This window comes from Schistocerca americana, chromosome 5 (genome assembly GCF_021461395.2).
Source record: "Schistocerca americana isolate TAMUIC-IGC-003095 chromosome 5, iqSchAmer2.1, whole genome shotgun sequence".
Classification (NCBI taxonomy): Eukaryota; Metazoa; Arthropoda; class Insecta; order Orthoptera; family Acrididae; genus Schistocerca; species Schistocerca americana.
The window spans coordinates 182,857,912-182,873,219 of NC_060123.1; the positions used below are offsets into that span (position 1 = coordinate 182,857,912).

General features: G+C 39.5%; 1 protein-coding gene across 2 annotated transcripts in view; it reads right to left on the reverse strand.

Annotated features, from left to right (window-relative positions):
* The window catches only part of LOC124615398 (methyltransferase-like protein 25B), a 95,364-nt gene that overhangs the window by 18,713 nt on the left and 61,343 nt on the right, over nucleotides 1-15,308 (reverse strand). For both annotated transcript variants that reach the window (XM_047143234.1, XM_047143233.1), the window contains one exon: nucleotides 9,884-9,993. In XM_047143234.1, the coding sequence (XP_046999190.1) occupies nucleotides 9,884-9,993 (110 nt within the window). The remainder of the gene's footprint in view (nucleotides 1-9,883; nucleotides 9,994-15,308) is intronic.

Here is a 15,308-nt window from a genome sequence, read left to right on the forward strand (position 1 = left end):
ACCACCGCTGAAAGCATGGGCCAGCCGCCCTTTACAGCTGCCCAGGCACCTGGCAGATTACGATATATTGGCCCTTGCTATGGCCAGTAGGACAACACATCACAACATACACCAGTCAATGCGATCCGCACTTGTGGGGGAGGGGCTCTGTGGGGACGTAGAACCCCCAATAATATCACTGCCCTACCACAGCAAGAACAACTGTATCCTTGCCAGATGAGTTCTCTGTACTACATCCTCTATGCTACACGCATTGTGTATAAGCTGAGACAGTAAAAGTATTCATAGTAAGTGACGGGAGAACGAGTGATTATTTCTCCTTGTAATTACCCTGCCCGCTCTCCACTACCTACAAATCCAACCTTCTCTCTTTGACCTTTAATAAGCACTAGCTCTTTGATAGGGATCTTCATATCCTTAGAACAAGAGCAGGAGATGTGTACATCATGTTTACAGTCAGTGCCACGTGAACATGGACCCTGAAATTCTGAACATAGCTTAATCTCACACTTGCAATTGAGAATGTCGAAGAGTTTGTCTAACACTGCTATGAAAACCTCTTTCACTTCCGTTTTCCTCTGCTAAGTGATATGTTTTTGGCCTTTTCCCAGTTTTACTCTATCTTCTTCAGGATTGCAACTCTCGAATTTAAAATTGGCACCACAAAACAATTGTTTGCTATCCCCTATTTTCCAAGTACTTTTAGATAAATATCCTTTTCAAGAGCAGCTGCTGGGTAATTTTTGACATTTCTCCAATATTCTCTCTCAAGAGAACGCAAATCTTAGAACATCTTGCAGAGTTAGGAGTTCAGAAGGCAGCATTTATCAATCAGTTCCAATGAAGTTACCCATGTGAGTGGTAATTGCCAGTCTCATATTCCTTTCACTAGCCATGATTCCAAGTTTTCAGATTTTGCAAGTGGAAGAAACTATTTGAGTCTGCAAAAAGGAAGACAAGAAAAAGTCGCCTTTTATAAGACATTAATAAAAAGACACTGTCCTGCGCTTGATTATTGCCAGTTTAAAAACTTTAAGAGTGGCATTAAAAAAGTTTACAGATTTTATGGTATATTCTTATCATCAGAGCAAGGGCAGAAATAATGATAAGAAGGCACTTCTTGAAAGAAGGCAGTTTGCTGTGTATTTTTAATGAAACGACTAAATATAATGAAACTGAAGTGCCTATTTACCAAGCAAAACAATGTAATTACCATTTCTTGTAAATATAATTGGGAATTGCTAACCAAAAGACAACTTTATGACCCCCTCATTTCCTGAAAAATGAAGTAAAACTATTTGACACACCCTACTGTAAGAAGAAGAAGAAGAAGAAGAAGAAGAAGAAGAATGGGTTAAGGAGTGGACATGCTGGGAGCGACATACATGGTGGTAAAAGGATACAGCTCAGGACAAAAATATAGTTTCAAGGAAGGAGATGGGATGGAATAGAAGCAAAAAGAAACAGGAGAAAAGACAGTCTGGTTTGGAGATGGGACGGAACGGGGTGAGAAAAGAAGAGGGGAAAGAATTAGTTCTTGTGACAGGTGATGAAGACTGATCCATACTGTGGGCATTTTAGTTGCTGGCAGGCCACTTTGAAGTGATGTAAAATGCTAGTCAAAACCTAGTGGCCAACTGATGTTGAACACATTCAGTCTATAGAGACCCTATCCTTTGTTATATACAGGATATATTTCGTAAACCACATCAAATACTGATGAACCGATTCCACAGACCGAACGTGAGGAGAGGGGCTAGTGTAATTGTTTAATACAAACCATACAAAAATGCACGGAAGTATGTTTTTTAACACAAACCTATGTTTTTTTAAATGGGACCACATTAGTTTTGTTAGCACATCTGAACATATAAACAAATACGTAATCAGTGCCGTTTGTTGCATTGTAAAATGTTAATTACATCCAGAGATATTGTAACCTAAAGTTGACACTTGAAATCTCCGATGTTCAGTTGTGTGTTGTAACAAACACGGGCCACGGTCGGCGAGCAGCATCTGCAGGGACATGTTTACGATGATGACCGTGTTTATGAGTGTGGCTGTAGTGCACTGTTGTGGTTTGGTCTAGCTGTCGCAGTGTCCACATGTAGCACTTGTTGCTATTGTTATTCTGCTTTCATCTCCGCACGCAGACCAACTATAGTACACCGTGTTACCAGACGTCTGTGATAGTGTAGTGTTGTAGGAACTGTGACCATGGTGTATTCGAACTCTGAAAAGGCGGAGATGATACTCATCTATGGCGAGTGTCGACGAAATGGAGCTGAAGCCTGCAGGGCATATGCAGAACGGTACCCGGACAGAGAGCATCCAACGTGCCGCACATTGCAAAACATCTACCGCCAACTGTATGCAACAGGTATGGTCGTAGCACGCAAACGGGTCCATAACAGGCCCGTCACAGGAGAAGCAGGTGCAGTTGGTGTGTTAGTTGCTGTTGCCATGAACCCACACATGAGTACACGGGACATTGCGAGAGCCGGTGGACTGAGTCAAAGTAGTGTCATGCGCATACTGCATCGTCACCGCTTTCACCCGTTTCATGTGTCGCTACATCAGCAATTACATGGTGATGACTTTAATCATCGAGTGCAATTCTGTCAATGGGCACTAACATAGAATGCGTTGCATTCTACCTTTTTACCGATGAAGCGGGTTTCACAAACCACGGGGCAGTGAATCTACGGAACATGCATTACTGGTCCGTGGACAATCCTCGCTGGCTCAGACAGGTAGAGCGACAGCGACCGTGGACTGTAAATGTATGGTGCGGAATCATTGGCGACCACCTCATTGGTCCTCACTTCATTGCAGGGGCCCAAACAGCTGCAGCATACATCGCGTTTCTACAGAATGATCTGCCAACGTTGCTCGAAAATGTCCCACTGGAAACGCGTCGATGTATGTGGTATCAGCATGATGGTGCACCTGCACATTCTGCAATTAACACTAGGCTGACCCTTGACAGGATGTTCGACGGCCGTTTCATAGGACATGGAGGACGCATAAATTGGCCAGCCCGTTCTCTTGATCTTACACCTCTGGACTTCTTTCTGTGGGGTACGTTAAAGGAGAATGTGTACCGTGATGTGCCGACAACCCCAGAGAATATGAAACAATGTATTGTGACAGCCTGCGGCGACATTACACCAGATGTACTGCTGCGTGTGCGACATTCATTATGCCAGAGATTGCAATTGTGTGCAGCAAGTGATGGCCGCCACATTGAACATCTACTGGCCTGACATGTTGGGACACACTCTATTCCACTCCGTAATTGAAAACGGAAACCACGTGTGTACGTGTACCTCACCCCTCATGGTAATGTACATGTGCGTCAGTGAAAAAGACCAATAAAAAGGTGTTAGCATGTGGACGTAATGTGCTGTTCCAGTCTCTTCTGTACCTAAGGTCCATCACCGTTCCCTTTGGGTCCCTACGTAATTCAGTGCTCTCCGATACACACGATCGAACAGTGGAGGAGTGATACTCAAGCGTCAACTTTAGGTTACAATATCTCTGGATGTAATTAACATTTTACAATGCAACAAATGGCACTGATTACGTATTTGTTTATATGTTTAGATGTGCTAACAAAACTAACGGGGTTCCATTTAAAAAAACGTAGGTTTGTGTTAAAAAACATACTTCCGTGCATTTTTTTATGGTTTGTATTAACCAATTACACTAGCCCCTCTCCTCATATTCGGTCTGTGGAATCGATTCATCAGTATTTGATTTGGATTACGAAATATATCCAGCGGTAATGTTAGGTCACTCACCCTGTATATCCTATAATTGGTGCTGAAAGACTTATTTCGTACTGTACAGCATGGGCATGACAGGGCTGGCAACTGAACACTCACATGTATAAAAATAATTAGATAGACTGGATCGTTTTGTGGTATCATTAAGAACCCCAGAAATATATTGTGGGTGTTAATTAGGAAGCCACATATTTATTTGGAATGGTAAAGAAGGATTTTGGATAGCTGTAAGTAATGTGAGGATATGACTTGTGGATGTCATACATCTTCTGTGGCTGGCAGTACGATTCCAGTTCAGACTGCTATATCGTAACAAGGGGAACACTTTTATCATGTTTGGAGATGGGTCATGATAAAATTAAATTCAGGGATGGTAATCTATTTCCAGCATGTACCTGAGTTTCAGTCTTCTTTGTTTTATTGTGCCTTTGTCCTGGATCGGTGCTGGGTCAACATGATTATAAATGGGTTCGGCATGGTTGGTTAGTTTAACCAGTGGCTGGATGCTCTTGCTGTCGCGACCGGTCAAATCACGCAGGTCATGTCACCCCATAATCTCAGATCTTCATGAAACGTTGCACATTTGCTTATACTTATAACATAAGAATTTATGCACAATGTTTTTGCTCTCAGACTAACACTTTTTTTTTATCGAGTTTTAAATGTAATGACACTCTGATAGTTGGGCTTTGCAATCTGATAATTGGGCTTTGCAAAATGGTACATATCTACACAAATGCCCATGACTCAGGTGTTGTTGAAGCTTTTGATTTGGAATTTTTTTCCTAAGTTAAGGGAAGCACATACTTAACAGACATGTAATTAAGCAGTAAAGTTACAAAGAACAATACAAAAAAATTTGATACGTGTCACTTCCCATTTTTTTGGAAAAGTATAGATGTATTGAAAAATGCTGAAAACTGCCTCACATTTCTCCAACCTGGTGGGAACATATAATTGGTCTTAAATAATTCCCAAGACCGTAAACACTGTAAGAAAATAAAATTATTAATGGGTTTTCTATGAATGGACACACAAATTAATCTGAAATCACAAGAGCCGACACCCACTGCTTCGTATCTTCATGAAACTTTTTTTACTTGTTATTTTCTGCTAGACAATAGTCACATACCTCATGTAGATTGAGGGGAAATAATGGACATTTCTTACACAAACGTAAATGCCGCAACTTAAGTTTGTCATTAGGATTGCATTATTTCAGACAAAAATAACAACAACAACAACAATAATAATAGTAACAGAAAGTATCTTATTTCCAACACATTACTGTTGTATTTCCCCAGATATCACAGAAGGTATGGAGCTTTATTGGGAAAAAATTAGTAACTTTTCTTGACTTAAGGGAATATAGAAAATCAACTTAATCTGTTGTGGTCCAAACAATGATTTTTAAATGTGTCAAACACTTTCTGGCAGCTGATACATGATTTATTTTTATTGAAACTCCGATATTATTTTTTTAAAAAAGAAAAAGAACAAGTACCCTGAGTTTTGATAGATACTGGATGTTCATTTAACATATATCACATCATTGTTCGAGAGATCATTCAAATCAAGTTATGTAAACTGACAACCTATAGTAAGGCTGCCTCATGAAAGTACAGGGTCAAAAGTTATAAATTTAATTAACATTTTCATTACAAGGGTTAACTTTATTTATGTTATCAAATTAGCATTCTGATAACTTCATATCTTTTTCATTAAAGGAATACATCCTGCCTAATGATGTTGATATAGGTACACCAACAGTACATAAAATGTTTTCCAAAGTCACAAAATAAGGCCAAAAGAATGATACTGCTGGTTCAGGTAGGTGGAGAAAAAGTAGTTGAACGTCTCCTCCTTTATCACAGACATTTTTGACAAAGGCAAAGTACCACATGCCATCAGATACAGCTGCTACAAACGAATTTTGTTGAGGACGGGTGCATGTCCATTGTGTGGCATTTTCATTGAATGAAAAAATCAAGGAAGGCTTTTCAGAAGAGTTTACTCTTCTAATCTCTAAAGAATCACAAGAAAGTGGTTTGTAATGGTGGATATTCCTGGTACCAGATATTGTGCGAGTTGTCGAAAATCTCTTCTCGAAGTTCTTGCATAGGAAATCTACATTGACTTTCTCTAAGAAGTGAAGAAAACATTTGTCAATAATAGCCTTGCAGAAATTATGACCACCAGATGCATTTGTTATTTGTGCATCATCCACTAGTTGAAGACTAGCTCTTCTCAATATATGTTTTACAGTTCCTCCCAAACCATCGCACACAGATTTACTGGGGCTAGTAGCGAAAGACAAATGCTCAGCATCAATATAAAAATTGTTCTGTGATCACACAACTTTTTAAAGCTTTTTCTATTTTTATATATAGCAGCGTATCCATCAGGGAAATAATGCACTCTCTTCACTTGTGGGTAATGCTCTATCAGCCAATTAACCATTTCTTTCTGCACAGCATTTGCTAATTCTAAATCATGTCCCATATAATCATTTATAAAGCAATGGTTCACTATTACCAATTTACTTTCTTCATTTACCACATAAACACAAACATGATTGTTGTACAGCTGTTTCTTATCCAGTGGTAACTCTGAACTTCGTTCTGAATTATATAACTATAGTTTTCAGCAGAGTCCATTAACAGAATTGCTTTTTCCAGGGTTAGATTTTCTTCAATATTTTCAATTATTTTGACTGACACTTCAGATATAAATGAGTGTAGTTTAAGTGCTTGTAATTTTGTTACCAACAAGTCTATGTACTCACCCACAGTTGCAGACTGTTTTACCAATTGTGCGCAACGATCTGTGTTTATTCACTGGCAATTTCATCATCAGTATCTTTGTACGCTAATTTCTGTTTTAATAATTCTGGCAGTTTGTCATCACTGGGACAATTATCACAGTGATTAAGCATACAGTCATAGAATTCAGAGTCACACACAAGAAATTTTATAAGTTCGTTGTATGTTTCTTCAGTGTTTTCCACATCCAAAAGCAGTTTTATGTTTTGGTGGATCCCCCTCCCCCCTTCCCCAACACACACACACTCTGAATGAGTGCTGGCAGGATCAGCTAAAATACACCACTTCGGTCTTAGTGAACATTTAGATAGACCAAGGATTCTCCCATTCAAAATAAGAGTGCAGTTCTCTTAAGTTTCAAAGAATGAGTCTTTCTAGCATATATACATTCTTCTGAATGCTAACTTTGTCTTTTGCTCCTGGTAACATTCGAGCATATTCATAATTTTGGTAGAAATCAGTGACAATCTATACCACTTCATCAGCAATAACTTTCCCCCTTTTTGGTTTAGGAATTGATAAAATACCCATTTATGTTTTCAGTTTCCTTGTTTGTCAAACCACATACTCACTAACATTGAATTCTGACATTATGTTTTCTTTTGATGAAGATCATGGAGCTAAAGTTAAAATTTGAATTTTTTTTTTCAGGCATTCTAACACTAACCACTTTTTCTTTCACTAACAATATCATGGCATCAAAATCTTTGGCTTTCTTAACAATTTCATCATCAAATTTTTCTTCTATGTGGTCAGAATCTTCAATACTGCAATCTAATGCCCTGCACACTTTTCCTTCCTAAACATGCTTCATTTTTTTCTACCTTCTTTTTGTTATATTAAGCCCTGCTGTGCTTTGGAATGGAGAGAAGTTTTAAGGGAGAACACCCCCAAATCATGTTAAGTTTTATTTGTATCCTCAATATTTTGATTTTGACTTTTCAGTAATGATTCATGAAATGTCACCTCTGGGTCACCTGCAACACTTTCATTTCTATCACTGATGTCAGTTCCTGTTCACAAATCTTACAAAATGTAGAGCACAGTTTTTGGTCTGGTTTTACGTAGATTCTTTTAGCACTTAATGTTTTTGTTAAAGACAAGCAAACTGACCTCCAGGATTTTTTAACTATTTGTCTGCGTTTTTTGAAAGGATCACAACGAGTTCTTTGATGACCTTCTAAAACTTGTAAGTAATAGTATCTGTGGTGTCCACGTATAGTAGCATTTTCTTGATGTTGTGGAAAGCTAATATTGGATCGCAGCAATAACAAATCTTGTTGGTGCTCACTCAGCTCTTATGTTTTTTGTGAAGTTTTTACTAAGGTATAGGTTGTCAAATGACATAGTGCTTTTAGTAATTTTCCAACAATGCATGAATTCACATTTTCCATTGCAATTAACTGAGCACTAATTCACTTAAAACATACTTTATACAAGTGGAATGATAGGGCCACACCACAAACAGATATGACATATCTCACAGAAAGACAAAGAGCAACTGAGGTGAAATAGACAAATGGTTACATGCCAGTTATTCTCAACAATGAATTTTAGCAACTGTTGCGGTGTTTTCATGCCTATACAGGTTTTAAACAAGCTACTGCTGCCTAAGAAAACTTTTTTCTCGCTGTGAGCAAGTGATTGGCTGAATATATAAATCATATATATTACAGTCTTTAAAAAAATTACTGAATTAATCAAATGAAAGGAAATAAATTTTCAGACTTAAAGTTAACTTGCTTGCCTGGAATGAGTTATACCTAAATACGCTAATTTGGTACCCTTGCGTCTGAGGCAGTGAGTGGATGAGCTTACTTAAAATGACTCTTTTTCCAACACAGCAAAAAGTATTTTGATTTCAGATGCGTGTGTCAATTAGCAGAAGAACCGATAAAATTTCTATTTTATTAGAAAGCTTACAATCTAGAGGGTTATTTAAGACCAAAATCAGGTTCCCAGCAGGTTGGAGAAATGTGGTATACGGATTTTTCTACATTCTTGCAATTTTTCTGAAATTGAAAATTGACATACATTAATGTTTGTAAAAAAATTTCTTTGTAGCTTTGCTACTTCGAAACTGGATATCTGTTAACAATATGTTTTACTTAATTTATGAAAAAATTTCAAATCAAAAGTTTCATAAACATCTGAGTATGGACATTTATGTAGATAAGTACCATTTTGCATTGAAATTCTTGCAGATCCCAGTTATCAGAATATCATTACATTTAAAATTCAATATAAAATAGAGTTGCGGTTTGAGCCCAAAAAGATTTGTAAGAAGTTCCTAAGTTATAAGAATAAGCAAATGTGCAAAGTTTTGTGAAAATATGAGATTGAGGGTTACACATCTTTGAATTATTGCATGTTTTGATGTGGAATGACCCAATCCTGTTACCCCCTGGCTCAGAATATCTGTACCCCAACTGTCTGCGTGTAGTGTTAATCACGTGAAAATGAGCAGACGTTTTCTCAATGTTAGGTACCTGTTCAGTATTCACCTAGTGGAATGAAGGAAACTCACTAAAAAGTATATCCAGGCTGACCAGCGCACTGCCCTTTATTGTTACTCTGTCAGGCGAATTCAATCTGAGGCTGGCATACCTCACTGTTGTGGAAATCACACTTTAACACACAGACTATCTGAGCAGGTACATAGTTGAGTTTCAGTGTGCAATTTTAACTCATTTTTCTTTGTCCTGTTCCTTCATTGTCTTTTTCTTTCTCTCACAAAGTCTATCCTCCTCCTTCATTTTTCTATTAATACCTGTCTCCATTACTTCATACCAAATTTTTTTTCCCCTTTTACTTTACCCCTCATCACACCATCCTTTTGTTCAACTCTTCCAGTTTACACACTTTTGTTTTCTCTGAGTTGATTAGCTGTAAATCATTTCAATACTTTGAATTTTGAATCAAAGTTAGCAATCCATTGTTACTTCCCAATCTTTTCAAAACTTGTGTCCACTCTGATGTAAGGTTTGCCTGAATTCTTTCTTCTCTCCACCAGCTGCGGTGCTATCCTTTTTATCTTGCCTATTTCTTACCTGTTCCTTCTTATAAAGATGCTGGTTGAAAGTTATGAATGAGATACAACATCTACTTTTTGATTCTTATGTCTATTCTCTTCAATACTTAGCAGTTGTTTGTGTTTTAATTATTAGCTTGTGTGTGGTCTCATCTGAAAGTACTATACAGAGAAAATTTTGGCAACTCCTGGGAACACAAATGCAATCTTCAGTGACTATCTTGTGCATTAGCTGTACTTACTCTCGAAAATTCAGGCCACTGTAATGTTTGATGCTTTTGACAACAGAGTGCCGTAAATGAGGCCAATGCTTGACCAAAATCTTCTCAAGAAGAGCCCGAAAACAATGAATCTGAAACAGTAGTTACTTACTAAATATGTGAGTAACACAAGAAACTGAAGTTACATTAGAACATCAAATCTGAAACACACACTTGCTAAAAGAAAACTGATAGGACACTCTGCAATCTTCAATAGCAAATAAATATATGATACATGCCTTATAACAGTACTAATGAATGATCACTTCTTTGTATACAGTAAGACCATGATAATTCAGCACTCGATAGTCTGGCAGACCTAATTGTCCAGCCTGCATCAGAAATTTTCCTTTATTTCTAGCTTGGTGTGGTCTGTTGTACAACCCAATGCCTCAAAGAAACATCCACACCCACTAATGAAAAGAGTGCATTTTCAGTACAAGACACTGATAAAAATGTAGTTATCGAAGAAGAAACACCTACAGCCCACATCTGTTGCACTGAGACTTCAGAAGCCTCACACACTTTTGTGACATTCATTGAGAGTAGTCAACAATAGAACACTTCTGAAGTTACGAAGGTGCACATATAAAAAACAATTTTTTTCAGAAATATCTCAATCCAAGAAACAAGTCAGCATTTCTGTAATGTTCCAGTGGGCTCTGAAGAATATCTCAGCTACACTAATAGTGGTATATACCAGTCATACATATTCCATGACCACAAAAAAAATCATATTTGTGCTATTCTTAAAGACAGTGATTCCAATTAAACTGCACCATATTCTTGGCATAAATGTTTATTAATCAGCTTGTTAATCTTCTGAAATTAGTGCTGCTGATTTTATTTTGTAATGAGCGTAAAAAGGATTATTTATGTATATTGAACTTTTGAAAGCCTTTGAGCTTTAAACTGGTTTAATACAGCAGTGCAGAATTCGACTTTTAATTCATTTTTGTCTTTCCAGAAAAGTAATACACACTTTTAATTTTTTTGTAGTGTAACTTCTGCTGTTGTGTTTAACAAATAGCAGATATCCGTTTTGTACCTTAAAACTATATGTTTCACTTATATCCCTTATTTTAAACCAGGTTTTTAAAAATGACCGTGATAATCTGGTATATCTGATAATCTGGCATTTACATGTCCCAGAGCACACTGGACTACCAAACTCCTACTCTATACTGAAGCACACAATCACAATTCTCATATAAAATTAGTATTTTGTCAAGTATAAATATCTGGAACAAAAACTTCAGTTGCAAGAATAAATTTAACTGAATTTCTGGACTATTGTGTTGCTTTGATACAAAACTACAACTGACCTGTACAGTTTCCTGAGAGTTATCATATTCTGTACATGATGCATCAGCAACATGTTTGGCAAAACTGACAGTGCTGAGACAAAATGATATTTACTTTAACGTGAAGGACAAGTGCACAGTACAGTTAACAACAGGGTTGGTAGTGCCTTGTTGGCATACAGTAACAGCAATGTGTCACAAAAGGACATAAATAATTTAAGAGTAAAGGAAACAACTTGCTTAGTAATACAGGTATTGAGTCGTTCACTGGTATATAAACAATACTGAAAACATTGGAAGCTTTCAGACTCAAGAGTGTGCACACATACCAACACACACATACCCCTGCACAGCTATGTTTCCCTACATACTCATTCTCATCTTCATTAGTCACATGATTTATCAGCACTAAGCAACACAGTCATGTGTGACACCCAGTGCTACTGGTCGCAATACACACTATCCATACCTACCTACATCTACATCTACATTGATACTCCGCAAGCCACCCAACGGTGTGTGGCGGAGAGCACTTTACGTGCCACTGCCAGTACCTCCCTTTCCTGTTCCAGTCGCGTATGGTTCGCGGGAAGAACGACTGCCTGAAAGCCTCCGTGCGCGCTCTAATCTCTCTAATTTTACATTCGTGATCTCCTCGGGAGGTATAAGTAGGGGGAAGCAATATATTCGATACCTCATCCAGAAACGCACCCTCTCGAAACCTGGCGAGCAAGCTACACCGCGATGCAGAGCGCCTCTCTTGCAGAGTCTGCCACTTGAGTTTATTAAACATCTCCGTAACGCTATCACGGTTACCAAATAACCCTGTGACGAAACGCGCCGCTCTTCTTTGGATCTTCTCTATCTCATCCGTCAGACCGATCTGGTACGGATCCCACACTGATGAGCAATACTCAAGTATAGGTCGAACGAGTGTTTTGTAAGCCACCTCCATTGTTGATGGACTACATTTTCTAAGCACTCTCCCAATGAATCTCAACCTGGTACCCGCCTTACCAACAATTAATTTTATATGATCATTCCACTTCAAATCGTTCCGCACGCATACTCCCAGATATTTTACAGAAGTAACTGCTACCAGTGTTTGTTCCGCTATCATATAATCATACAATAAAGGATCCTTCTTTCTATGTATTCGCAATACATTACATTTAACTATGTTAAGGGTCAGTTGCCACTCCCTGCACCAAGTGCCTATCCGCTGCAGATCTTCCTGCATTTCGCTACAATTTTCTAATGCTGCAACTTTTCTGTATACTACAGCATCATCCGCGAAAAGCCGCATGGAACTTCCGACACTATCTACTAAGTCATTTATATATATTGTGAAAAGCAATGGTCCCATAACACTCCCCTGTGGCACGCCAGAGGTTACTTTAACGTCTGTAGACGTCTCTCCATTGATGACAACATGCTGTGTTCTGTTTGCTAAAAACTCTTCAATCCAGCCACACAGCTGGTCTGATATTCCGTAGGCTCTTACTTTGTTTATCAGGCGACAGTGCGGAACTGTATCGAACGCCTTCCAGAAGTCAAGAAAAATAGCATCTACCTGGGAGCCTGTATCTAATATTTTCTGGGTCTCATGAATGAACAAATAAGGCGAGTTGGGTCTCACACGATCGCTGTTTCCGGAATCCATGTTGATTCCTACAAAGTAGATTCTGGGTTTCCAGAAATGACATGATACGCGAGCAAAAAACATGTTCTAAAATTCTACAAGAGATCGACGTAAGAGATATAGGTCTATAGTTTTGCGCATCTGCTCGACGACCCGTCTTGAAGACTGGGACTATCTGTGCTCTTTTCCAATCATTTGGAACCCTCCGTTCCTCTAGAGACTTGTGGTACACGGCTGTTAGAAGGGGGGCTTAAGCCAGCTTTCTGTACCTATAACGATTTCAGCTTCGGTGCTTTCTATCAGCGCTTGAAGTTCCGGTACTTTACCAACGCAGCTTCGACAGTTGACAATTACAATACCGATTGCTGCTTGGTCCCCGCCTGTCCTGACTTTGCCCCGCACCCGTTGAGGCACCTAACCAGTGGATCTCCCTGTGTGTGTGTGTGTGTGTGTGTGTGTGTGTGTGTGTGTGTGGTCTGAAGGACTTGACATAAAAGTGAGGCAATTTTCTGTCTTTACCATGAGCCCGTCTCCCATCTGCTGCTGAGTGCCACCTTTATTTGGTGAGGAGCACTACTCTCATGTACATGTTATTTTAAGCCGTTGTTGTGAGGTATGGAAACTGGGGAAACAGAAAAAAGAAAAAAAATAGAAGAAACAGAGCTAGAGATGCAGAAATGAGCCACAAAACATCATGGACTGAAATAAAATCTTACTAAAAGAAATTAAAGAGAAAGGACATTGATTAACGTGATATGAAGGAGAACGACTAAATTATTTGGAAACCTAATTTGACTTAACACCTTAATTTTAAAAAAAGTTCTGAAGGAAAAGCTCTGGTAAAATATTAAGGGGGCCCAGAACATCCATACTGCAAAGTGGAGAGGCCTGGGGTGGGTGGCATCTACATTGACAGGGCTGAGTTGAGCTTGTGGGTTGTCATCAGGATATTATCTGATGGTGGCTCACAAAAACATCATTCACTGTCACACATTTATTAGAAAACAAGCTACACCACTCATAGCATCATCCTATGGTAGTAAGGCCCCCTCAGCATATGCTGAAAGCACAAACGTCGGGGGTGTTGATGCAAAAAGCAGCCAGCGACCAGCTGGTGGGTGAGCTGGAATGCTAATGCATGACAGCTGTGGCACAATGCACACTGTTGCAGTAAAACTGTGTAACTCAGGACAGGGTGCACCTGCAGATGCAGAAGCCCCACCATGACTGTTACAGAGGAAGGTAGCCCCAAGCAGTGGTGTCCGCCCCTGCAAGCAGTGGTGTACAGCATCAGTTTGCCTGAACAAGTACAAGCAGTTTGTTAGCTGCACAACCGCAGTCACGAATGGCTGCCCTCCAAGGCAAAAGTCCAGCATTGGCTAAAGTGAGCCCAAAGATGGCCCACAGCTGGAAGGTGCCAAGTTCATGGGAGTGGACTTGAAACCAGGTGTCACGTCACGGGTAAGTGAGCCCAAGTCTTGTAATGGCAGCCTGCAACACCCTGTCACCTTGTGTGGACCTCCCCTCATACGAGGTGCTGCCACACTGAGATGATATTGGGGCACCTACGTATGCAACAGCCAAGTATTTGAAAAATCTGCTGTCACTGTATGTGGGGAAATGTTTTCACCACATCCAAAACTCAGAAGACTTCCTGCAACACCTCAAGCAATTACGCATCACAGATTCGGACATGATGGTTAGTTTTGACATGGTATCACTGTTCACCAGGGTCCCACTGAGAGACTTCCTAGAACTGATTGCAGAAAAATTTGATGGTGCTCTACTGGGCCTGTTCAGGCATACACTGACAACCACGTATTTCCTGTACGGGAACCAATATTACTGGCAAATTGAAGGTGTAGCTATGGATAGCCCATTGTCTCCTGTAGTTGCCAACATGTTCATGGAGAGATTTGAGGAGAGGGCATTAGAGACAGCCAGATATAAACCCACATGCTTCTTCAGGTATGTGCATGACACCTTCGTAATCTGGCCTCATGGGAAGGACAGGCTCAATGAGTTTCTGGAACATCTTAACTCGTGCCACCCGAATATCAAGTTCACCATAGAACAGGAGAAGAATGGCCAGCTGCCATTTCCGGATGTACTAGTAAAAAGGAAAGCAGATGGATCAATTGGCCACAGTGTGTATCGAAAACCCACACACACTGATTTATATCTGCAGGCCACCAGTTGGCACTACCCTGCACAGAAGAACGGTGTTCTTAAGACATTGGTCCACAGAGCATGTGCCTTGTCAGACCAAGAAAGTCTACCGACAGAAATAGAGCATCTCAAAACAGTGTTCTGCAAAAATGGATATACACCGAAACAAATTGAGATGGCACTCCAACCAGCCACTACACCAAAAGTTCCAGAAGCAGAGCAAGATGAAGCAAAGAAGGTGGCGTATTTGCCCTATGCTGGCTCTATTTCTGCCAGAATCAGTAGGATCCTC